Source organism: Ambystoma mexicanum, chromosome 3q (assembly GCF_040938575.1).
Source record: "Ambystoma mexicanum isolate Mex_15411 chromosome 3q, UKY_AmexF1_1, whole genome shotgun sequence".
NCBI classification, from domain to species: Eukaryota; Metazoa; Chordata; class Amphibia; order Caudata; family Ambystomatidae; genus Ambystoma; species Ambystoma mexicanum.
This window is the reverse complement of record NC_090926.1, coordinates 449,168,247-449,193,517: the sequence shown is the minus strand read 5'-3', so window position 1 is coordinate 449,193,517 and position 25,271 is coordinate 449,168,247. Positions and strand designations below refer to the sequence as shown.

Sequence of the window (25,271 nt, the reverse complement as noted above, 5' to 3'; positions counted from 1 at the left end):
AGGTTGCCTAATGTGCTGACCACTGGCTGATCATAATGTGTTTACCAAGTGATGTTCCATGCACATGCTGCCAAAATGTATTGAATGTTGCGTTCGTTATTGTTTGAAACGTTACACCTGGCATGGGATGTTGTGACTGAGGCCCCTCCCAGGCTCAGGCACAGTCACGTGTTGGCCACACGTGGGAGACCCCACGTGGTACACTTAATAAAGAGGCGAGAGCGGCTTCCCCCGCCAGTCAGTTTCAACCATGACTCCGGCCTGATGCATGTTCTTAGTGGGCCTGCCCATCATGGCCCTTCCTCACCAGGGACCAGGACCACCGGGCCACTTTACATGTTCCCCCTGCGCTCTAATGTTTCCTACCGCGACCAGCCTCACCATTCTGGCTCTCAGCCCTTTTCATCTTCCAGCAGTGTGACAGGTCAAATGTGGGATCACGTGGTAACACGGGTGAAAAATGATTGGATCTTGGAGCCGTTTTCGGAATTCAGAATGCCCCTCATCCCAGGAAGCAGGACAGAACAGCAGACCTATGCACGCGCATCTCACGGCCTACTGCATGTTGTAGTGTCCCTCTTTCTCCAGTGAGGAACAGCATAATAGGTGATGGTGGCCAGCTGGGATTCCGTCGCCTAGTAGTCTCATCTTCATATGCCCAGCCACCTTATGTCAAGGTACATCATCATATGATCCGCTAGTGCTACCATATGTCCTGGAACATCCATAATATGTTACATGCAGCCCCGCGTCACCAGATACAGCCTCTTATGCCAGGAAAAACACTCAATATACTAAAGATTTGCCATCTTACACCGGAATGTAGCCTCACATGCCAGCTTCTGCCATATTATACAAGAAATAGTCTCATGAGCCTGCCTCAAGCCTTAAATGCCAGGAATCAGCGCGCATGAGCAGGTGCAACATAACATGCAAATGTGCTGCAATCTCGTACACCCAGCGATTCACATCATACGATCAAGTACAGCATGGCTCGCCCTGGCATTAGCCTATGCCCTCGTGGCATAAACATAGGTCAAAGTAAGCCACATACGCAAAGCAATCATAACCCAGGCAAAGGCTGATACGCCAGAGTACATAGAGTCTATAGTAGACTAGGCACAGACTCATATGCCCAGGTACTGCCATGTAACTTCATGAGCCCAGGAACATTACAGCATGCACACCGTCATAGGACAAGGTATTGCCATGTTATGCCATGAGAGCTTTACATACTCAACTAAATCCATCATATCCCCAAGTACACCCAGACATGCCAGCATATGTCCAGTAATCCTATTATAGGCCAAGTACAGTGTCATAGGGACGGTAACACGCATCTTCTTAGAAATAGAACGTCACATATTTCTCAAGCACTAATGTCATGCCAGGTGTAGCCTCATATGGCCGCCAACACTGATCACACGCCCAGGTACAGCACTGTGTAAAGCAACACATGGCCGGGTACAGCTGCAGAGGCCTGCAGAGGGATAACCACACGCACCACCCTGCTCATATGAACTACAATTGTGTGTGAAGCATTGTCACATGTATGGCCTTCATCCAGAACACCCCAGGCATGGCAGTACATGCTCAGCCAGGGACGTCATTTGGGGGTCACCAGAGGTCGCAACAGCGACCTCTGCCGATTCCCTTGCGACCTCTGTAAACATTTTGCGACCTCTGGGTTGAAAACTGGTTGAAAACTATATTTTAAATGCAGCAAGGCAGGCGCTGCATTTAAAATATAGTTTTCAACCAGTACTGCTCTGCGCGGCAAGGCAAGCTTCATGATGCCTGCCTGGGGGGCGGGTGTGGCTCCACTAGGTCTGGAGGCTGGCTGGAGCGCGCATGTTCATGGTTGCCTGGCAACCATGAACTTTGTCCGACCTCGCCTCGACTCCGCCATGTTGCATGGCTGGAGAAGCACCTCTGGAGGTGGGAGGAGCGGAGGATGCAGCCGAGAAGAGCCGCGTGGGGCAGAAAGGGGCTTGGCCATGCGCGGCCTCCTCCACCGCCAGAGGAGGCTATTCCCAGGCACCGCTGGGGGGCCGAACCGCCTCAGGACCTGGTGCGTCTTCCCGTTATAGGCAGGGGCAGCCCGCTGACCCGGGACCGCGGCGCTCCCTGTCGCCACCTGACAACAGCGATATTCAGCGACGAGCGCGAGTACCAGCAGCCTTGGGACACCGGTGTGTGAGGAGGCACAGTCGCACTCAGTGAAGATGTTGTAAAGCTCGCACTTAGCCCAGGTAGTACGTCCGTTTTTCCATTTGTTGTGTTTAAATAGAAGTTCAGTTTTGAGAAGCTGGAAAGTGACATTTTTGCATCTAGAAAGGAAAGTGGGTCTTTAAATAATGCAACAGTCTTGATGAAAAGAAAAATAGACGACCAACGTAATCCTTTGGGGTCTTGGTAAGAAAATGAGTAATGCGTAGATCATGACAAGGTTGTGGTTGTTGGTGCCTCGTGCCCATCCATTATCCGGAAAGTCTTTTGGGATTGCTTGATTGCCCTCTCTCAAAACATTCCAAATGTTTTTTAGTTCATTGCATGTGTTATAGCTTGCTTTCCCCAGAATTAGGGTGCAAACCAAGTAGGAAAATGGGGTACCAACGCCTTGTGTGACTTGTCACCATCACTCATAGCAGGTTTGGACTTCGCTTTCTCATAGTTTTCAGTTCACCATCACTTTGCTCACCAGCAGTTGCCAATGTGAGCCTGTGTAGAACTGTCAACAGTTCTGCGTCTCTTGTTGAAATGACCTCCATGAAGCAGTAAATCTATTTTGTCTGTTCTCATTGCTCTCCTCTTCATGTTGTGTAAACACAGAATTCAAATGAATTGTCAAGCATGGGAATTTCAAACTGCAGTGGCAGTTGTGAACTTTCAAGCATGGAGGGGGTTCACTACTCTTTTTGCACTGAGCAAGGGGAGTCATAAGTGTCCCAGAGTGCCACCCTTCCCCAACCCTACTACTCTTTTTGCACTGAGCAAGGGGGGTCATAAGTGTCCCACAGCGCCACCCTTAGCTCAATTGAACGAAATTTGTATATTTAATTTCAAGATAAGTTCACTTACTCTGCATATATTAATGGTGGCAGCTTTTGATTTTTGCTACAGGGGAAGAGATTCCCCCACTGAGTGATGCAAGGGAGCTTTAACCATCTCCAGGTTGAAACAGCACATTTTACAGCACATTTTGCAGTGGGAATAGAAAAGGGCCATATGATTTAATCTCTCTGAGCTATCCAATTGTGACACAATATTCTGTAGAATCAATTGTGCAGTTAGAAATAAACATTTATGAGGATATCTAAACATAAACCTCACAAGTTCTTTACAAACTATCTATCACTACAATTATCAGGTTTATTACTGCAGCATGACATATCCCTGCTACTTATAAGCACTCTAATAATCAGTGTTATGTTAATACGAAATGTTACCCACATAACCAACACATTACCAAATGATGTGGTATGCACATTTAAGGATAGATAGCTGGTAAGACAGCTCAGCCGGTTAAGTGCTCACTGCTGGGGTACTTTTTCTGCATGCTGGTTGCCTCTTTGGTTTTCGTTAGGTGCATGTTGCATTAGTTTAAGTGTAATTGTGTACCATGACCATGTGTTGCCATTTTCTTCTATGCCAGGTTTCTGCATCCTGTGGCACAGGACTGGGAGCAGGATGGCCGCAGCACACCAACACCAAGCAGGAGTAACTTCTATTGCCTTGTCCGGAACCTCGAGATGACCGTAACTGCAGGCAAGCCAAGGTAAGTGTAAATGCTTACATTCACAATAATTTGGTAATATGGTCATATACACACTGATATTAACGCTACATATGGTGATCCGTTCTTGTATGAAATGTATATCATATTACAGTGACATAACCATATGTTAGTGTACTGAGGAACTGTGCTATGTAATGCCACTTCTGTTTTGTCAAGGGGCGAAAGGTTGTGTGCCATCACTTCCCGTGATGTAACTTGGGGGTGTGGTCAAATGACATCACTTCCTGTGATGTCATCGGAGGTCAAGGGTCATGTGATGTCACTTCCGCTACCCCTGGCATTTTGGTGAAATGACGTCCCTGTGCTCAGCTAAAGCCACCACGCGCACAGGTACAGCCTTAAATGGCCAGGTACTACCTTACACCACACCACAGCCACCCAGTGGCTCATAAATCCAGGTGTTGACATCTTATGCCAGATGTGCTCTTGTATACCCATAAACAGCCAGACATGGTATGTGAGGCCCCTCCACCTCCACTTCTGCCTCCATATACCAAACGAGACCCCAAAGCAGAGATCCGGCCGCCTCGTGCCCAATTACATCTGGCATATGCTCAGCTGCAGCCCTCATATGCCCCGGTGCAGCCGTATGCGGCCGAGCACAGCCCAACCCCCCACAGCACCGGGACTGCAGCCACCTGCGGGCAATACAAGTCAGGTGTTTGGGGAACCGAGGATACCTGTGTTTACTGAGGCACTCGGCGCAGCTCTAGGCTTACAAGCAGAGCCGGCTCATGGGGCGATCACGTGGTGCGGTGGCCCAGGGGCGCCGCCGATAAAAGGGCGCCGTCAGCTTACACAATGCAAAGTGTCATGTAAGTTTCATTGTGTGACCTGCGGCGCCCTTTATATGCAGCGCCCCGGTGGAAAGTGTCAGTCAATGACTTTCTATTAGTGAGTGACTCACTTATAGAAAGTCATTGACTGACACTTTACATGACAGTGAGTGGCACAGGCGTTGCGCAAGCGCTGATTCAAGAATCACGCTGCGCCTTTTCATTCTGGTATTTGTAATCTGGGGGTGCCCATAAATCACGCAGAGGCTGCTGGTAGATCTGGAGCCGGCACTGCTTATAAGGGTATTTTTAGGCATTTTAAGGTCACGAAATAGACCCAAACTACCAAAACATGGTACCATTAAGTAAGTGGAAGTCTCATTTGGTTTAAGGTTGTACTTAGCAACATACTTCCGGTGGACATCCCGTATATAACCCGTGTGCAAAGTAGAAGCATTCGGCGTGGCACATGGGCGATCTATTAACTGCACGTCTTCCGAAAAAGTAGAGCACACAGCTATTCTAGGTTGCCAAGACAACGGAACGACTTCCAATTTTGAGGGTGGAGTGGGAATGCCGGAGAAAAGTAACAGACCAAGGCTCTCCCGTGCCAGCGCAAAGGCAGGCGGAAGGAGCGCTACACACGAGGTCTCCATCACCCTATGAGAGGCTTCAGAGCACGTGACTGCGCGTCCTGGTGGGAGCCCCACACATATACAATTCCAAAAGCCATGCCATGAATTCAGCCCAGCTAAACCTAAAAATGCCAGGAACATGAAAAACCCTCACACCTTTGGAGGGAAAAAACACCGCCAGGTGGCCTCCAACCCTTGGCAGGGCCGGTACCAGCCCAACTTGAAGAGACCAACTAAACGTGGCAGTTCTGCAGCATTTTTAGCGGGAAGGGGTGATGTTGGCGTATTTTCTTTTCCATTTTGGGGAATGGGGCAAGAGTGGGAGGCGTAGAATATGTCAAGGCACATTTAAAAATAACATTTGGCGTCCCCTTGGGTACAGCTGCAAAAAACAGTCTGGGGTACCTGTGGGGTGCTTCGATCATAATATTGACCTAAAGGAATGCAGGAAGGGGTTTAATAGTTGCAGAATATCATGTGGGGAAGTAGCCAGCGGCAAGCTGAAACGCTAACTGTGCACTGAAAAGCTATTCATCCCTCTTTGTCCAGTCCACAGGTTGCCAATGTACTCGAAACCGAAGTGAACAAAGCTTCAAGGTGATAAGAAGGCTACTGGATACTGCAATGCCCGGATCAGAAAGACAGCCTGTAACGTGTGCACTGCAAAGCAGTCATTTAACATGCTGCATGGAAAATGTATTGTGCTTTTTCATAAAACTGCCGACATGGGGGAAATTGGCTGGGGCCTCCATGTGGCCCATTTAAACTGAAAACGTTGAAAGACACTGACGCCGCCCCTGCCCTTTGGAAGCACAGTGAAAATATAAGTTTGAGCTAAAAACTGGTGGCAGACCCCATTCTGAAGCCATGGTAGAGCAGGCTCACACTAACAAACTCATAAAAAACGCTAAAACAAACTAGACAACACAAGAGAAGAACCTTATTCCGAGTTTGGCGTTATCTACACAGAAATATAGTCAAACTTGGATACTGCTACCCCCACACGATATAGTGAATATACCATCATCATACATGTGGGGTATCAGCAGTGTTGGTCCCCAGTCATGGAGTCCAATGATTTGGAGGGATTATTGTGGGGGTGGGGGTCACTGTAATTCCGCCTTCTAATAATTCGTCCTGTTTTTGTAGATAAAGCGGCGGAGATACACGCAGCAACTGGCTGGAAGCATCTCATCCACTTTACCACTTAACTTTGAATAGGATGTGCGGAAAAGTCTTGGTAATGGAATTACCACCACTTTTTACCGCACCGCCAAACCCGTATCTAGCCCGCACACCAGAGGATGGTGCATTTCCTTAATTATTTTTCTGAAAGTCTCAAAAGAAGGAAATGGCAACAACCCCCCACGCCCTCTACTTCTGCAATTCCCTGGAAGTTTCACTTAGGGAAAAGACATATTTCTAGGAAAGAACATGAGCGTGTAGTAGGTACAGCCGGTAAAATAGCTGCCAAGTCCGGCGCTCAGCTCAGAAGTTCGTGCGAACCCGCAGCCACTGGCTCCAGTCCGAGGCCGATTCAAGCAATTCTACGGAGCGCCATTAAAATGGGAAACAATAACAGCTATTATCCCTGTGTGTAGAAGCGGGAGGAAGCAGACGTGCTAGAGAAAAAGCCGATACGGCCAAGCTGTCTCTCCCTGCACGTTTACTGCTGGGGACGTAGTCTGGATCAAGTGCGGATCTTTTAGCGCCGTTGTTTCCGTGATCCAAAGCTGGGGTCTACACCTCGCGATGCCTGAACACGCCTCAAGCCCCCAGAAGAGCTGTCTTTCACTTCTTTCAATCACATTAACGTTAACAGTGCGACAAGAGCCTTGAACGCATAACCTCGCATATGTGTTAGCCTGTGTCGCACTTTTCCGTGGTCGCCCTTCAGCACATTTAGTAACACTGACGGGAAACACGCTGCCCGCAGATGACATGTGTCATGCCCGAGACAGCGGTTCTCCGGCTCCACAGAATCTGCCCGTGCTCAGCCCAGCAGCCCTTCACTCCAGTGTTACTTCAAATGCAGAGCACCCCCGCCCCCGCCTTCAGGTTGGCATCACTCTAACTTCTTCAAAAAATAGTAACCTGGTCTAGAGGAAAGGGCGGTGGATGGGGGCGAGAGTGCGTGTACCTGTTAATGCCACACACGCTCCATCACGCTCTGCCAATGGGTCTATTTTTCCTCAGATTTTCTCACATAAACTCCCGGGGGGGGGGTAGTTCTTTCTGCCTCCCTGGGGAAGCTGTACTCGCACTTCTCATGCCCCTGCCCCAAGGCAGCCGCAATGAGACCTGTCTGTGAGCAGTCAGACCTCTCTCTTAGACCTCTCTCTTTCCTTCTGGGACAGCGGTTTCAAGCTCTCTGAACTGCTGTCACTGTCTCTGCCCCCTCCCTCCCTCTCCACCCCCGGTCATTCCTCCCCTTTCCAGCGGGGGGCTTCTCCCCCGGTGCTCCCGGAAGACCCCCCACCCGGCACTCACTTTCCTCGGCGGCGGTTGCATGCTGGAGCCGCTGTCCAGCGGAGTCGGCCGTTGCGCCCCAGGGTTCCAGCTCGCAGAGGAGGCTCCGGGAAGAGTGTGTCCGGAACTGTGTGTGCCAGTGCTGGGTACCGCCCCCACCCCCGAGCCCAGCGAGCTCCCGCCCCTCGCGGGGCGTCCTTTACCTCAGCCCAGCCTCTTTCAGTTCAGTCATACCTGTACCTCTTCCACCTCAGCGTGGCCTACGCAGTCGGCCTCTTTCAAATCAGCGGGGCCACTTCCTCGGCTCTACCCAGTGACCGCCTTCCCTCGTCTTACTTGATTAATCAAATGTCTTGTGACCAAGAGTTTATTTTGAAGGGACAACACACAAAGTTTCCTTGAAAAGTGTATGCCTTGGCCGCCTCTTAAACGCCAGACTAAAAGCATGCATTGGCACAGCTTATCATTTTGGCTTTAATCGTTCATTCTACTTTATATTTATGGGCATGAATTTGCATAGTTGCCAACATCTATTCCGATTTGTAAGTGGTAACCAGTCCTATTTGTTCCTTTGCATTATGGGACTTGTACTTCTCCTTTTCGCATTATGAATCTCAGACTACATGTCCTAGAATGCAAAGAAAAAACAAGGACTACATAAGCACAAACAAATTGGAATGGATCATGCTGGCTACTATGAATTTGTATTGGCCTCATGAAGAACAGATCAGCTCAAAGAACATGCAAGCTGGAAGAGCCAATTGCCACATGCTTGTTATTTTGTGAGCTGGTTTATTTATTGAATACTTGTGACATTTTACATGGGCAGCTGAGGCACGAAGCCTGATGCTTTCACCTCCTGCTATCAAGGCCCTTATACTATTTGTGCTCACTGAACCACCAATCACAGTGTCATCAATAATGCTGAAACACTCCTTCAAGCCCCAATTACCCAGGCCTGTAAACAATGTCCAAAAGAACGGTACATCCCCAAAAATCCATTCACTACAGGGCCAAACGAAGCCCTGTATCACTCTGAAAAGAACACAGACATACATAATATGAGGGTCCACCTATAGGTGGATATGTAGTGCGTGATAACTATTGCAGCAAGATGAGAATGCTGCGCTGTACCAAGACCCAGCACATATTGACGAGCCATGTCCCTGCAAAAAAGGAATCAATATTAAGGTAAACATCCTAGCTATAATTGATGTAAGGGACCTCTAGTAAAGTCTAATATACAGAGGCAGGGGTCATTATTGTGGGATAATGACCGGTCATCAAGTTATGGCCTGAGGCGAAGCGAAGCAGAGGGACATAAGCTGGGGAAGGACCATTATCCCAAGCAGTAATGACCCCTCCCAAGGTTTAAAAAGCAATTAGCACATAATGGTAGTAGCAATTCATGTTTTGTAGCTTTGGTGCAGTAGTAAAAAATGTTAGTTTATTAATGAGAAAGTAAATCGACAAACTAAATGTGGTTTTATTTTGTAGAGTTTAAATCACAAGCTTATCTTCATTTATTAGGCATTTCATTTGGAAACTAGGTTAAGTTGGAGCGGGTGGGCATGCATTAGGGGTTGTGAAAAGTACATTTCTCCATAACAAATTGTAATAATTTCCCCTTGTTTTAGCTTTCTTGTTTGTGTGCCAAATAGGATGTTGAAATGAAAAGAAATGTTTGTCTTAGAGAGGAAGGGTCATGCCTGAAAATTGCAATATTGTTTCCCTGTCTGTTTTTGAAGGCAACATTTTCAGAATGCAGTCTATACCAGTAGTTATCGACTGTACTCTGAACATTTTAATAGGATGAGAGGAGGTCAATGCCGATTTCCATGTGCTTATAGTGTAAATGCCATATGCTAATTTCTGGATGAAAAACATTTGAGTAGCATTAATGTCTTACTATTTACCTGCAGGACAACTGATGCAGGTGCTCTGCTCAGTGGTTGCCTGCTAGTTTCATGCTTACTAACAGAGCGTTAGTTACATGTATCCCTCAAATGATCCTTTCAATAGAATCACCCAGTTGCAAAATGAAATACCACACCCAGTTCCACATGCAGGCATAGGGGGTGATTGTTTCAGCATAACAGAGAAACAAAAGTGCAAAGATTTGCACAATGCATTTCAGCAAGGAAAAGAAAGACACGTGGCTGATAATGCCATTTTACTCAATCCATGGAGAGCTGCACATTTACTGAAAGTGACAGCAGTGCATGCATTATCTTCAATGTTATACCATATTGTGCTCCAGCAATTATGTCATTTTAGGGGTCGCCAGGGGTTGCAACTGCGACCCCTGATGTCTCCATTGCTACCCCTAAAAAAAACTTTAAAAAAATGCAACCTCCTGGGCTGTGGCCAGCTCCATGTGGCTCTTTGCTTCTGGAGTGGCTGACTTTCTTGTTCAGGCCTCTTAAAAAAAAAAGACTTAAAAAGGACAAGGGTTCCACAAGTCCAACACTTTCAGCAGTGACCCTAAATAAGAAAGAATAGGAATACCAAATAATTTGTCTTTCTGGAATTATATACAATAATTGCTAGACTCACTAAAGGTTTATTTCAGACACACTTCAGGGGTGAGTCACTGATTTAGTCTGTTCTTAAACACCTCAACTCAGCCTTTCATCCTTCTGAGGTCGATAAATGAGTACCAACACAGGTTGGGTGATATTGTATGTATATTTGTTCTATGTAAAACGCTTACACGTAAGTGCTATATACTAACACATTATTATCATTTGGCCATTTGCCTGCATTCACAGTAATTTGGTATTATGGGCCTATACACACTGATCTTAATGATACATATGGCGATCCATTCTTGTATTAAATGTATATCACATTATAGTGATATCGTAACCATATTTTTCGTATTGTACTTAGGAACAATGCTATGTGATGCCACTTTCTGTTTTGTCAAAAGGTGAAAGGTTGTGTTCCATCGGTTCCCATGATATCACTTTGGCATGGGGTAAAATGACATCACTTCCTGTGATGTCATCAGAGGTCAAGGGTCATATGATGCCACTTCCGCTACCCCTGGCATTTTGGTGAAATGACGTCCCTGTGCACCAGTCATCGAAATAGAAATCAAGCTCCTTGCATTTACAAGAAATAAAATAATTTCCTTGTTTTTCCTCATCCAAATTACAGTATGCAGAGAAAAGTGCTCACTAGACTTTCAAAGTTTGAACATAGTTTTCTCATATAACTGCCCTATACTTATGGACAATCCAGAAGTGATACTCATGTATTTTGAAACTGTGAGATTAAAGAAACATAGATATGGACAAGGCCCAGGTGCCTTATAAACTGTCATGTATAATGCATTTTTGTGTGAGTTTAAAAGGCCATTGCTTGCAGGGTACATGAGCCGGTCATTTCTCCAAAGATGAAACCTAACCTCCAAGATCTTTCCTCTGCTGCCCTAAAGCAAGGGTCCTGGTTGTTCACTATCAATCAGGGATATTACATAAACATATAGAAATTAATGCACTGCTTAGATGTAAACCATGGTAAAGACAGATAAGGCCATGCATGTTCTTTCAGCAGAAGTGACCTTGAGGTCACAATTCAGAGAAAATGTCAATTAGAGTTGCTATCAGGGCCTCACATGCCTTGAAGGTGGAGGCAGAAATAAACATGAGCCAGCCTCTGTCTAGTCACGTGCCTAAGGGTAAATGCAACTTAAAGGGAAAAAAGTATGAGGCTGCAGTTGAATTAATAAGAAAATACATATTATTGCATAAAAGGGGCAGTGTACATACCACAACAGTCATTCCAGACTTTTGTTAAAGGTGACAGTCACCCCCCTTGAACCATGCTAAAAGGATGTTTGTGTGATAAACGTAACTGAAGTTATTAAAGAATATTTGATTTGGGCCTTTCCTTGATTCTTTGAGATTTGAAAGCTGGAGTGAGGGTGAAGGAAATAATTAACATGGGAACGAAAAAGTGGCATTTCTTTCACTAACAGGGCCATTCAGTAAATGAAGAAAAACCTAATCTCTGCATAGGAAGGGTGTGCCTACCTCAGAGTAGCATCATCTGATTTGCCTTAAAATGTGGTTCTCTAAAATATATTCAAACATGTAAAGATGTGATAAATGAGGATACTTGCCATGTTGATAGATTTTTTGATTTTTGAACTTGCCGAGCCAACCTGTCAAAGTGGGATGATGAAGCTTTTTCCTCCCACAGCCGCCCTGACTCACTCCCCTCCATATTCTTGTCCTATTAGCACACAGGTGGGAGGTGGGTAGAGAAAATCAACCAATCCCTTTCGCAGGAATCATGACAGGTTCTGATGTCATTTGCCCTTTGAGTAGACCAGTTTGCGTTAGAACTGGGCTTTCTCACTTATTCCGGGAGGCGACTTGCTGCTGAAATCTTGAGAGAAACATTCCAGCGGAGAGGGCCAAATATTGCATTGGATGCAGGAACCAGGAGACATAGAAGCTGACTGGGACCCCTTGGAGGATTCAAAGGAGACAATCCTTGGCTGACACCCTTGCGGTCCCAGCGGTGCCGCTGTTCCCTGATGCCCATTCCAAGGCCTCTCTTGTAAGTAAAACTATCCCCAAAGCCATAGATTGTGTAGGCCCTGCATATTTTCAAGCATTGCTTTTGTTATTTCCCCATAGCAAAATATCCTGTTTTCTGTGTAGATCCTTAGCATATTTAATTAGGCATAGGGTGATGGATAAGGAGACAACTGGATGAGAAACTAGGATGATGGACTAGGAAGCGGGGCAAGGATGAGTGACTAGGACAAGGGATTAGGATGAGAGATTAGGATGGGAAACTAGGATGGGAAACAAGGGTGAGTCTAGAATATGGAACTAGGGCAAGAAACTGGGATGGCAGACCAGGGAAAATACAACAACTAGGACGAGGGATTAATACTTGGTTTAGGGGATAGGGCTACAATGAGGGACTAGAACAATAGAGGAAAATGAGGGAGTAGGCAAATAGACTAGGATGAGAGACTAGGACCCATATGAAAAATCTAGAAAAGGGACAAGAATATGGATGAGGGGCTAGGACGAAGGCCGACGACTAGTAAATAAGACTAGGCCCAAGTGCAAGAACTTGAAACTAAGATTCGGTTGAGAAAAAAGACCAAGGTAATAGAACAAGGAAATAAGGTAAGGACCAGGAACTAGGGTGAGGGATTAGAATGCAGGACTATGACCAGGATAGGGAATTGGAAGGTGGAGTAGAATGATGCACAAGCAATTGGACAAGAGAATAATGTGAGGGGCTATAATGAGGGATAACGACAACGTCTATGATGACGAATAAGCTCAAGGGAATAGAGCCAGGATCAGTGATTAAGAAATTGGCCCTCATTACGACCCTGGCGGAAATCGAAAAACGATGGCGGAAATGCAATACCGCCATCGAATAGCGCTCGGTGCGATTATGACCCGTCACCGTAAAGTACGATGCCATTAGCGACACCGTAGTGAACGCCAACGCTAACTGCACCAAGTACGCGCGCGCGCGCCATGCCAAACCGTAATTAGCACCATGGCGCAAGGGTACGCGAATTCCGACCCTAGCGGACATGTACTTAACGCCATCAAGCACGGCGGAAAGTACCATTCCGCCATGGTGAGAAGTACGGCATCGCGAATCAACCGTAAACGGCCCCACTGAGTGCCTGTACACCGCTCCCTGGCCACATAGTACAACTCCCCGTAGGTGCAACGAAGTCCCAATGCAACCAGTGAAATGTACAAGTCACCCATGCATGCCAACGAACAAAAGAATCACAAGAGGGGCCAATGGGAGCTGCAGGGCACAGATGGCACGAATACAGAAGCTATACCAATGGACATGACCTCAGTCTCCCACCAAGAAACGCACGCAAACACAGGCACCTGTGACCAGCAATATTCCGATAATCACATCATTCCACCAATCCACCTGGCTGACCGGCATCTGTTACACAAAACCTAATCCCCCGCCCCTGAGCATGACATCATTCAAACAGTCATATTGGCAGCCCTCACCCCTGACCTCACTGGGCTTCGTAGGCAAACGCGCCCAGCACAGTACCACGCAACTATACTCCGAAGCTGGAACCCAATGCAGATCTCCTCACAATACATCGCTCCCCAAATAGGAATATGCCACATCACTTGCAAAGAAGAACGCTACACGGCCCATATCAGAATAGAAATTTAATGCACAACAAATTCACCAAGCCCATACAGCCATTAGGCAATGAACTCCAAAACACATTTCACCATTGTGGGCTGCATCCGCAATAAATGACCAGCTACTTCTTGTGTGACGCCCTGTTCCTTCATGGTACACAGGGGCTACATTCTCGTACGAAAAGGCAACATGGAAGCGCCTAGAACCGCAGGGCCGTCCCAATAGGGAGGCACTAGTCCAGCTGAAAGGCCGAAATGTTGCTCCGAGCCACTAGTACTGCGTAAGGGCATGTGGCCCATTGGCGATCGTCCCATAAGATCGTAATGCTGCTCCACTGATTAACACGAAGCAGCAGGTGTCGGGAGTAAAACCCATCTGCAGGAGTGGCATACAGATGGCAGTGGCAAAAGGGGAGGAGATACCTGTCAACCAAAAGAAAAGAAAAAGAATAGAATGGCCATCAGAACTACATTCGAACAACTCACTTCAATGATCACACTAGATCCACAGCCATATGCATGCTAGCCCACTCCAAAGGATCATCACCACCCCAAAACCACTTGCGACTCATAACTATCCATATCGAGGTGAAAACACCATCACAAACGGGTGTACCTGTGCATGCGTCTGTGAAAACAGAATCCATCAGATGGGATTGGTAACGTGCATGGACACAAGTGTCTGAAGGCGCGTCGAGACAGGGAGGGCTCAACAAGGCCAGATAGACGATGGTCCCACTATGGCAGCCCTGCATCACATAGCGCAGGGGAGGCGGACAGATTCCAAGAAGCCCTGTACATGGCAAACACCGTATCAAATCATCTGTCCCTGCATCCATTCATCATTCCCTCATCCCGTAATGATAACGCCTGTTTCCATACTCACATAACATGTGAGAATTCCATTGAGTCTGTGCGTTATGCAGCCTGCAAAATCCACTGTGCCCCAGCCCGTAATTCCAGTGTTGTGAAGTAACATGTATTTGGGAACGTCCGGCCTCATCATCCACTTCGCTATTGCGCATCCCAAACTATTCATATCAATCATTGCATCCTCGCCATGGCCCCTGTCCCAAGGACACTGAACAATAGAACGTTATATTTGCAGTCAGACCTGTGGGCATCTCCTCGCCGCTAGCTGAAGACCGAAAGCGCCGCCCTTCGAATTCCTCATTTGCAACATCACGTCGAAAAGGCATCTGTGGCCGCTTGAAATCACAAATTAATCCATCTAGTGCGGCTGTGTGTGAAAATGGCAACTGCCTTCACTCACAAATGGGAGGCCCCGCCCGTCGGTGAACCTCGGTACAGTGATGCATGAGGGTCCACCGTTACTCGAGTACTACGTTCCACTGACCCTTCACAAGTCTGTTCGCGACTGCAAAGAATGCATGTGAAACAATGGGACCATAGCCGAATGAACATATCAACCAATGTTACACGGCCATCGGGTACTAATACATGATTGTAATAGCAAGATGACATTCCTCGAATTGCAGCGTTGTGTGCGGAACGTGCTCGCCCAAAGGGGAGAGCAGCTTGCACAGGTGGAATGAATCACCACAGGTGGAGGCCATACAGCCTGAAAACACATACATTGCACACCCAGTCTCCTCCCACAACCACACCCACTCCGAAATGCTACCGGCAGGACTCGCGATGTTGGCCCTGGGGGACCTGATAGCACTGCAAGTACTCCAACTCCAAGAAGAAGACGAACACCAACTACAACCGGCCGCACGGAGGAGACGCAGGAGGAGGAGGAGGGCAAGGCAGGGCCAGCAAGGGCTGCCAGCACAGCCACTACCACCACGCAGGCAGCCCGCAATCCCACGCCTCCGAGCACATCCGTTCAACCTCACTGATGAGCAGATCCACACCCTCTACCGTTTGGACCGGGACACCATAGCCGCCATTGTGGACATGACACAGGCTGACCTTGTCAGCATGATAGATAGCCCAACCGCCATCCCACCCCTACTGAAGGTGGTGTCTGTACTCCACTTCCTGGCCACAGGCACCTACCAGCACACAGTCGGACAGTTGCATGGCATTTCTCAGCCACTGTTCTCACGGACACTATTGCAAGTGCTCGATGCCCTCCTGCAGCACGCAGACGACTACATCTCTCTACCACGCTCGGAGCAGGAAATAACCAACACAAAAGTGGGATTCCATGCACTTGCCGGCATACCGGGTTGCATTGGTGCCATCGACTGCACCCATGTGGAATTGGTCGTCCCACATGCCATGGAGGCCCAGTACCGCAACCGAAAACAATTTCATTCACTGAATGTACAAATGGTGTGTGACTCCAACAGGATCATTACACATTGTTGTGCCCGATTCCCTGGATCAACCCATGATTCTATGGTCTTGAGGAACTCTACAATACCACGCTACATGGAGCGACACGCAGGGAACAGATCCTGGCTACTCAGTGAGTCTCATTTCATGCATGATGATGTGGGGTATGTGATGCGGCAATGACCTGGCAGGAAGGGGGGGGGTGCGTACGTAGCAATGGCATTCCACATAATTCGTTTATCGTCCACATACAGGTGATGCCGGATATCCACTGAAGAGATGGCTCCTCACACCAGTCCGGAACCCACGGGACCAGCATGAGGAGGACTACAACCATGCCCACTCACGTACCCGTGTAGTCATTGAACAGGCATTCGGCCTACTGAAGACCCGTTTCCGGTGCCTCAGCAGGTCTGGCGGGGCACTCCTGTACCGCCATGAGAAGGTTGCAAAGATGGTGATGGCATGTGTCATGCTCCACAACATGTGCGTACGTAGAAATGTGCCCATGCCCCCTGACGCAGAACTGCAAGCACCTGAAGATGATCATGATGAGGGTGGGGATGTGGCAGCACCTCAAGGAGTCTGCGAGGCACAGGAGGGCTGTGAAATTCGTCAGCATCTCATAGATGCATGCTTCTAGCACTCACGCCTGGTGGCTGATACATGGACACGGGACTCGTGGCACTGTGTGTGTCTGGTACATGCACAATATGGACTGTACGCCTATGATGGCCTAGTACACAAAGATCATTGTCCACACATCTCATTGTTTGATCGTGCATTGTTTATGGCATATGTGATATCATGTTGAACACCCTATCGACCCGCCACCCAAGTGAGCCCAACACACCCCCTCCACCCTCCTACCTCCCCCCCGAACACCAGTGTCCAAAGATGCTCATTGTCAGTGGGCAGTCGCTATTGCAAGCCCCCTCTGCGGGTATCAGGGGCACCCCTGCCTGTGGAGCGCAGGTTCCTCCCAGATCTACGTTGGGGGCTGCCCTGGACGGAACTTGCAACGGATGATGTCTCTGCCTGCTCACGTCCATGCATGTCCCTAAGGGTTTGTGAGAGCTCAGAGAGCACACGGCGCACTGCGGCAAGTTCGGCACATACGTCTTTGGACGTCGCATGCAGTTCCCCCCTCAGGCTCTCGGTGCTTCTCTCCATTTGGACTCTCAGGCTCTCGGTGCTACTCTCCATTTGGACTCTCAGGCTCTCAGTGCTACTCTCCATTTGTGCCCTAAGTGTCTCCGTTGATGTTTCTATGTCTGCCTTGGTGCCCCCACATCCATCGGCATGGTCCTTGAGGAGCGTGGCCAGTTGCTGCTGTTGCACGATTAACTGGTCGAGGGACTGTTGCCTCTGCTGGGCCATGGCCATTTGCGGTGGTGTCACAGAGGGGCTGTTCGCCTCATGTTGCCCTGCCACAGGGCTTGTGGGGGATGGCCAGTCGTCGTCTTGTGGGTGCCCCTGCGTGGTATCCTCATGGTGTACGGGATGGAACAGACAGGGGGATTGGGACAGGTCATGGATGGATCTGACTTCGACATCCCCGTCTTCTGTGTCGGAGCATGCTGCCATTAATGGGGTGTCACCTATGGTGCTGCTGCCACCAGAGGCAGTACCTTCTGTGGCATCCATTGGGGGGACCTGTGGTGGTGCTGTTGTGGGCATGCTGGCTGCTGGGGTGCCTGTTGATGTTCCCTCCTGTGTGCTGCCACTTGATATGTGCTGCTGCCGTGTCTTGATGCGTGCAGTTGAGGTGGAGGGTCTTTGGCCGTCGGTCTTGGCCCTCTTTGCAGGTGTGCTGGTAGGGGTGTCCTGGAGCTCGTCGTTTGGATCGGACCCTGTGGTGGAGTAAAGGAGGGCGAGCGTTATTAATGGGTCTGTGGGAATTGGAATGGCAATGTATCACATGCATTGGGGTGGTACCTGAGGGTGATTTGGGTCGGGGCCTTGGAGGTGCTTTCATTTGTGTGTGGAGTGAGGGTGCAGTTGTTTGGCAGCCTGCAGTTAGGGTGTGCCTGCTGCACGGGTAGTGGGTGTTTTTGGGGTTTTTACTTATTTATGTATTTATTGTGAGTTTTAAAGTGCGCTATCAGGCCAATGTGTGTGGACGTTCTCCTGGCCATGTGTTGCTGTTGCGCTATGTGGACACATGTGAGTCACATGATTGGACATTGTGGATTTGGCATGGTTTTATTTGGGCCACCTACCTGATTCTCCGGATGTCTGCACTCCTTTCTCCATCCCTCCGACTCCCTCTATGCTCTCCATTCCAATGGTGGAGGCACAGATTTCTTCCCAGGGGGTCAACTTGATGGGTGATTCCGATCCTCCCCCGGTGGCTGTGGCAATGTTGCGGTTGGCAGAAAGTATGCTACGGACGGGTCTACGCAGGTCGTCCCACCGCTTCCTGCATTGCTGTGGGTTGCGGGGTGCGGTCCCCACCGCACTTACCCGCTGTGCCACCAGGGCCCATATGGCCTTCTTGTTCGCAAGTGCCGTCCTGGTCATTTGCGTGGAGAAGACGGCGGCGGCATTCTCCTGGAGGGTCTCTGTAAGCACGGTGAGTTCCTCACGGGAGAAGTGGACCTGCCGCTTGCGGTCGCACGCTTTCTTCGCTACTTTTCCCATTTTTCTTGGTTTCACTAGGGTGGATGACGGGTTGGGATGTGTCTCAGGGTGGTGTTTTTAATGGTTGTGTGTATTTTGTGGTTTTATAGGTGTACGGGGTGTTGTTTCCCGTTCCGGGCCCATGTTTTTACTTCCGTTTCCGTATATTTACGGTCACCGTACTTTCCGGTTGGCGCTCACTGCGGTGTCCGCTATGATGGGTGGCGGTATTGCACCAAGGGCGCCGTACGGCGGCAGTGTGGGCCGTTTTGGGGTCATTTCCGCCATCGCGAACTTTGCACTTCCGCCATGGCGTGGTGCTCGTGCCCGATGGGTCGGAATGGGCCGCACTTTGCTCCATCGTGCAATGGCGGAAACGCTATTTACGCTGTGGCGGTCCGGTCAGTCACTTTCCGCCAGGGTCGTAATGAGGGCCATTGACTAGTATGAGTGTAAACATAGGGCTAGAGGCTATTAGAAGAGAGTATGGCTAGGACTTAAACTAAAATGAGAGCCTGTGACTACAACTAGGATGAAAGGCTAGCACAACGTTATAGGATGAGGAAGTAGGATTAGAGAATGGTATCAGGGGCACGGACGAGTGGTTAGAGACTTGGACACAGGATTCAGATGAGGGACTAGGAAAATGGGATCGGAGAAACATGAGGGACTAGGATGAGAGACTATAATGGGGAACTAAGACAGGGGACTAGGATGAGAAAGAGAAACAAGGACGAAGGAGTGGGACTACAATGGTGAACAAGGGATGAGGGAGTAGGATGAGGTACTCGGATAAGAGAATAGGTCAAGGGAATAAGATGAGAGATTAGCAGCACTTGGATGAGTAATTAGGACTAGGATAAGAGACTAGGTCAATGATGAGAAACTGGCATGACGGACTAGGGTGAGGGACCAGAAAGAGGGTCTAGGAATATGGACTAGAATGAGGATGAGGACCTTGATCTAGAATGAGAGACAAGCTGTAGGGCGATGGACTGTAATCAGGGTGAGAGACTAGGGATCAGAGGCTAGGACAACTAACAATGAGTGAAGAAAAGGGTTTAGAGAAGAGAGTAGGATGAGGAATAAGGCACTAGGAATGAGAGACTGGGATGAGGGACTAGGATGAGTTGCTAGGACTAAGATGAGGCACTAGAACATTGGCATATGTGTATGCCTGAATGTATGTTAGGTGGTGGGAGGATGCCTGCATGTCTCTGTGTGTGGTAGGGATGCGTGTGTGTGTGTGTGTTAGACACTATAGGACATGTGCTGGGGGCCTGCCTGGAAGGTATCTCTACATGCCAAGCTGAGTGTCTGTTGTGTGTGTGAGTATGTGGATACATGATGCATCTATCTGGGGCATAATGGATTTTGGGGCACTTGAGCTGGGCAAATTCCATGGTGACAAGATTCAACATAATAGTCTTCACCTGGGCCGTGATAACGGGGCAGCCCGTGACTTGTCTTCACCCGTGCCGAGACAGCAGAGTGACCCGGGACTTCTCTTTATCTGGGCTGCTCTGGCAACCCATTGATTTCTTTATCATGCTGCCTGCTGAGGGTAGGGTGAACTTCGCCAGCCTTTCTCTTCTCCTCCCTGGCATCCACCACCTGCAAGGGCTCTAATTCAAGGCATATTCAGACAGGCACTGGGGTGGGTCAACAGCAGGCCCAGCCATGCTACTACATCTGGGCTGCCCAGCCCACGCGACACGGATGGGGTTGTGTCTTACTCATCCCCCCCTTGTCACCTAAGCGCACAGTTGGCGGGTGGACTTTCTTAATTGGGCCTGTCTGGTCTGGTCAGGCCCGTGGGTGGGAAGACAGCCACCGCAGCCCCGTGGGTGCTGGGGCTGCTCTGGGTACGAAGCCCTGGCCCACAGTGCTAATCCCGAGTCACCCAGACATGTTGCCCAGCGCTTGAACATTCTTTAGATCCTGGGAGCCACATTAGGCTGCGACCACCCAAGGGAGTTGTATCTTTATCTTTCTCTCTCCTTTTCTTGTTTCTTCCTCTCTCCTTCCAGAATTTTCATGCACGAGGCCATGTGTGCTGGGTGATCTAGCATTGGAACTATGGGCACTGGCTCTGTGCCCAGAGCAGCGCGGGCACCCAGAGGGTTCTGGTGGCTGTCCACCTGCACAGGACCAGACTGGATGGACCCAATCAAGAAAATCCCTGCCAGCTGTGTATATAGGTGGCGGTAGGGGAGGACGAGTTAGACGCCACTCCGTCCGTGTTAAAACTACTGTTGTCATTTTCCAGATGCAACTGTCATGCCTTGGCATCCAGACCAACATGCTACTTGGGGTTATTTGGAGCAGCATGGACGTCTAGTAGTCAAGTTCATAGTGGTGTTTAGCATTGGTGTAAAGAAGGTGTGCCAGAGGCATTGGGACCCCCAGGAAGGTGTGGGGTATCAGCACTGCATGAAGGGTCCAGCTTGTGATATTGCATGAGGCTGTGGCATGGTAGGTTTGTTTCAGTCCTAAAAAAAGGTGACATTATGTTTTGGTGTGTAAAGATGTCTGCCATTTAAGGCTGTCACCACTCCCTGGTGGGTGAAGCGTGTCATTGTGCTACTAAGGTTTCCCGTTCCATCCTGGGTGATTTCTGCGCATGCTCTCTTCTCATCATTGAGTAAATAAGCAGCCTGTGATCAGATGATGTGTATCACAACTCCTATTCCAATGTTCCTCCCTGCCTCATTTCTGGATTCCTCATCCCTTTGCTTATTCTTGTCAGAATCAAATGTGGTCGTAGGGATTTTGTAAAGATTTTTTGCTTTCTTGCCCATTTGGAGAGTGCCTCATGTGAGAAATCTGTTTCTCTCAGCAGTCAGAGCTGGCAGAGTGACATCAGCAAATTGCCATTAATTTCTTGGGTCAAGGAGGAAAGGGTTTACCTATCCATACAGATCTTGAGTGGTTGGGAATAGTTGTTTTTACCCAGGGACATGCACCGTCAACTCCTGTGCATGGTTTGACAGCTGCGGTCCAGAATCCCAAGACTGAAAATGAAAGTTTGGACGATTTCTTTACCACTCGGCTGGCAGTTGTTTTAGAACCTCCCAGTGCCAGGTCTCTGATATTTAATTTGGTGCAGCGCCAGGTGGGTTCAAGGATTTTATTGATGACTGTTTGGACACTTTACTTTTCAACCTCACCTTTTAGTTTTGGCTCGATTTTCGGTTGAATGCATAATAATTGATCAGATCAGCTTCCTATTGCGCAATGCCTTTTTATGGGCTACAGATTGGGCTTCGAATATTTATACACACTTTTTGTCAATTTCTTTATCAGCGGTTGAGCAGCAGCCAATCAGATAGAGAGAGATCCACTAAGGATGCTTATGGCAGTGGAAGAATAGTTGTTCTTTCCCATGGCACACAGTTCAGACAGTTAGCTTCTGAAACTCAGTGGGTGGAAAAGGACACAAGACATATTCAGCCTGATTCATGGAATTATCTGCGCGTAAAACGCAGATCTGCGCGCCATTTTGCCTGAAAATCCCTATTTGAGGTATGGGGATTTTCGGGCAGAATGGCGCGCAAATCTGCATCTTAAGCGCAAATAATTCCATGAATCAGGGTCATTGTTATTTACCTACAGAGACCTAAGACAGAGGTTCAGCAATGAATTAGCAATATTTGTGCACCCTCTAACATTCCAGTTACTCATTGGATTGCCCCTACAGATCGATTTTGGCACCCAGTGTAAAACGCTGTAAAAGTGGAGGAGGTGGCAATTTTGTAAGATCTTTGTCTCAATAAGGAAATGGGTTAAGAAGTCTGACTCCATTTTATGATTGCCTAAGTTGTCTGATGCAGATGAACCAATGCAGATTGTCTTGCGTTTGATCTGTTTTTGGGGGAAGTTAGAGGAAACTAGACTTTGTTTTGTCACCATTTTGCGGCATTAAAGAGATATTTAGTAAATGATAGTTCTGTTCTTCCTGTTTAGCCTTCAGAAAGAAATCACTCATGTCATGTGAGTAAAGAGAGGTTAAGTCTGAAGTCTATATTCTTCAAGAAGGCAGGGAGATTATGTAAGCTAGCTTGCTAGAACTTGGTCAGGTAATGCTTTTTATGTGTACAGAGTCACCCAGCACACCCCCCCAAAACAATGATAAACCCTTCAGGTTCACCAACATCTCTATACTGGAAACGGAAAAGGTCATTCTGTCCCTTAAACCGTCAAATTGCCAAGGTGACAGTTGCCCTGCGCAAATCATTAAGGATGCAGCTAGAGATCTAGCACCCTTCATCTCGAAACTTATCAATGCCTCCTTTAACACGAGCACTGTACCCACCAACCTTAAAGGATCCTGGGTTCTCCCCCTCCTCAAAAAACAGACACTTGACCCAGCTATCCCCACTAACTACAGGCCTATTACTACGGTCCCATTCCTCCTTAAAATCATTGATAGAGTAGCCTACCTCCAAATCCAAAACCACTTGGAGATGCACCAACTATTAGGTACACGGCAATCTGGCTTCAGACCACTGCACGGCACTGAAACAGCCCTCATTGACCTTAAGACACAAATTGACGAGCTGAAGGACAAAGGTAATACAGCTATGCTCCTCCTCCTTGACCTGTCAGCGGCCTTTGACCTGGTGGATCACGCAGTATTATGCAACCATCTAGCGTCTGCCGCTCACTTCTCAAGTGAAGCTATAGCATGGGTACAATCCTTCCTAGCCAACCGTTCAATGAGCGTGTTCTCCCCTGTAGCAGCAGCGGACCCAATCCAAATCACTTGTGGTGTCCCACAAGGCTCATGTGTCTCACCGACTATGTACAATATCTTCACTAAGCCTCTCTTCGACAAACTTGACAAACTAGGGGTAACCTACACGAATTATGCAGACGATACGCAGATTCTCATACCTCTATCAGGCAACTTTGTCGAAGATACAGCTCTAGTAAACAAAATCTACCTCCTCATTCAGGCATGGATGGCCTCCCACGGCCTCTGCCTAAATGACGACAAAACTGAGATACTAATACTGGGTTCCGACTCCAACCTAAAAAAACTGAGCCCCAACTATCGTAACTTTAACATAGATGGCAATACAATTAAGGTGGCTACCGAGGTAAAAACCTTGGGCTTCTACCTCGACTCCACTCTATCCCTTAAAAAACAAGTCAACACCCTGGCATCCTCTACAGCGTACACCTGCAAACTAATCAGGACCTGCAGACCTTACCTCTCTAAAACCAACTGCATCATGCTTGCCAATGCGTTAGTCATGTCCAAACTAGACTATTGCAATGCCCTCTATGCAGGGGCCAACAAATCCATCATAAATAAAATGCAAATCCTTCAAAACAACGCTCTTAGAGCTGCCCTTGACATACCCCGCAAAGCACATATCTCAAACGTTAGGAAAGACCACCACTGGCTCAAAATCAGCGACAGAGTCCTGCTCAAGACACTATCGCTTACCCATAAAGGGCTCAACAACACTGCTCCCCCCTACATCTCAGCCAGACTAACTAGAAAATCATCTAGGCACCATACCAGGGCTACTAACCACTACCTGCTCGAAACCCCTAGATTCAGACGCTCCAAAGCGGGCGGAGCAAGTTTCCCTGTCAAAGCTGCCCAGGCCTGGAACGCATTACCCACTGCACTAAGAGCCAATTTACCCTACTCCAATTTTAGACGCAAGGTAAAAAACTGGCTCTGGACAAATGACAACTAACCCCTGAGGCACCCATGATACCGTTGTCCATAATGACTTCTGTTCTCAGACCTGCACACTCCCTCAAAACTACAATATGCTAGTTTTCTTTTTCTTCTGCCACACGGCAAATATTGATCTGTCTTACGGTACTGTTATGTTGTTTCTCGCCTATACTCTGTATGTAACCCAAGTTTAAGTAACCTTGTACCTGCTGCGCCCGGCTACCCCTGGGTTTGTGTGCGCATTATCAAATAAAATAAACAATGGGGTCTCTGGGTAATTGAAATGGTTATAGACCCTGATGTGAATGATGCAATTCTGGCTTCTAGACCCGTAAATACTCAAGCCAAACCATTGGCCACAAGACTTGGCAATCAGAAGGATGTGTTCCCTTTGATGTAATTTCCTCTCCCAGCTTTCCCCGGATTTTTGGGATTCCGAGTTTGGAGTCGCATAAATCTTTATGAATTGGACTTTTCTGGCAGTTATTATGGGATCGTCCCTTTGTGTAGCAAATTGCATAGCAGTTGCTAGGGATTAGGCTTTGGGAGGTGGACAGGGAACAGAAGACTTTTGAGCAGAATTCTTGAGGCCAGTTGGAAATTGCTAAAACTTTAGTGATTTTAGAGTTATGGCTAAATGGCACGCGCGTAACACCGATGTTGTGGAGGGTGACCCAGTAAATACCACCCTGCTGGAAGGTCACTCTTCATTTTCCCCTCTCCCCCTTAACATTTTCGGGGGTTGCCCCCAAACCTCTTCCCACAGCACCACCCCCCACATCTCTCACCCCC

The 25,271-nt window shown here is 48.2% G+C and overlaps 1 protein-coding gene across 1 annotated transcript in view; it reads right to left on the bottom strand.

Moving 5' to 3' along the window:
* FCHSD1 (FCH and double SH3 domains 1) overlaps positions 1 to 7,799 on the bottom strand; it is a 582,795-nt gene extending 574,996 nt beyond the window's left edge. The window contains exon 1 of the mRNA XM_069654127.1: positions 7,701 to 7,799. Coding sequence (XP_069510228.1) covers positions 7,701 to 7,721 — 21 coding nt within the window. The 5' untranslated portion in view covers positions 7,722 to 7,799. The remainder of the gene's footprint in view (positions 1 to 7,700) is intronic.
* Positions 7,800 to 25,271: the final 17,472 nt, after the last annotated feature.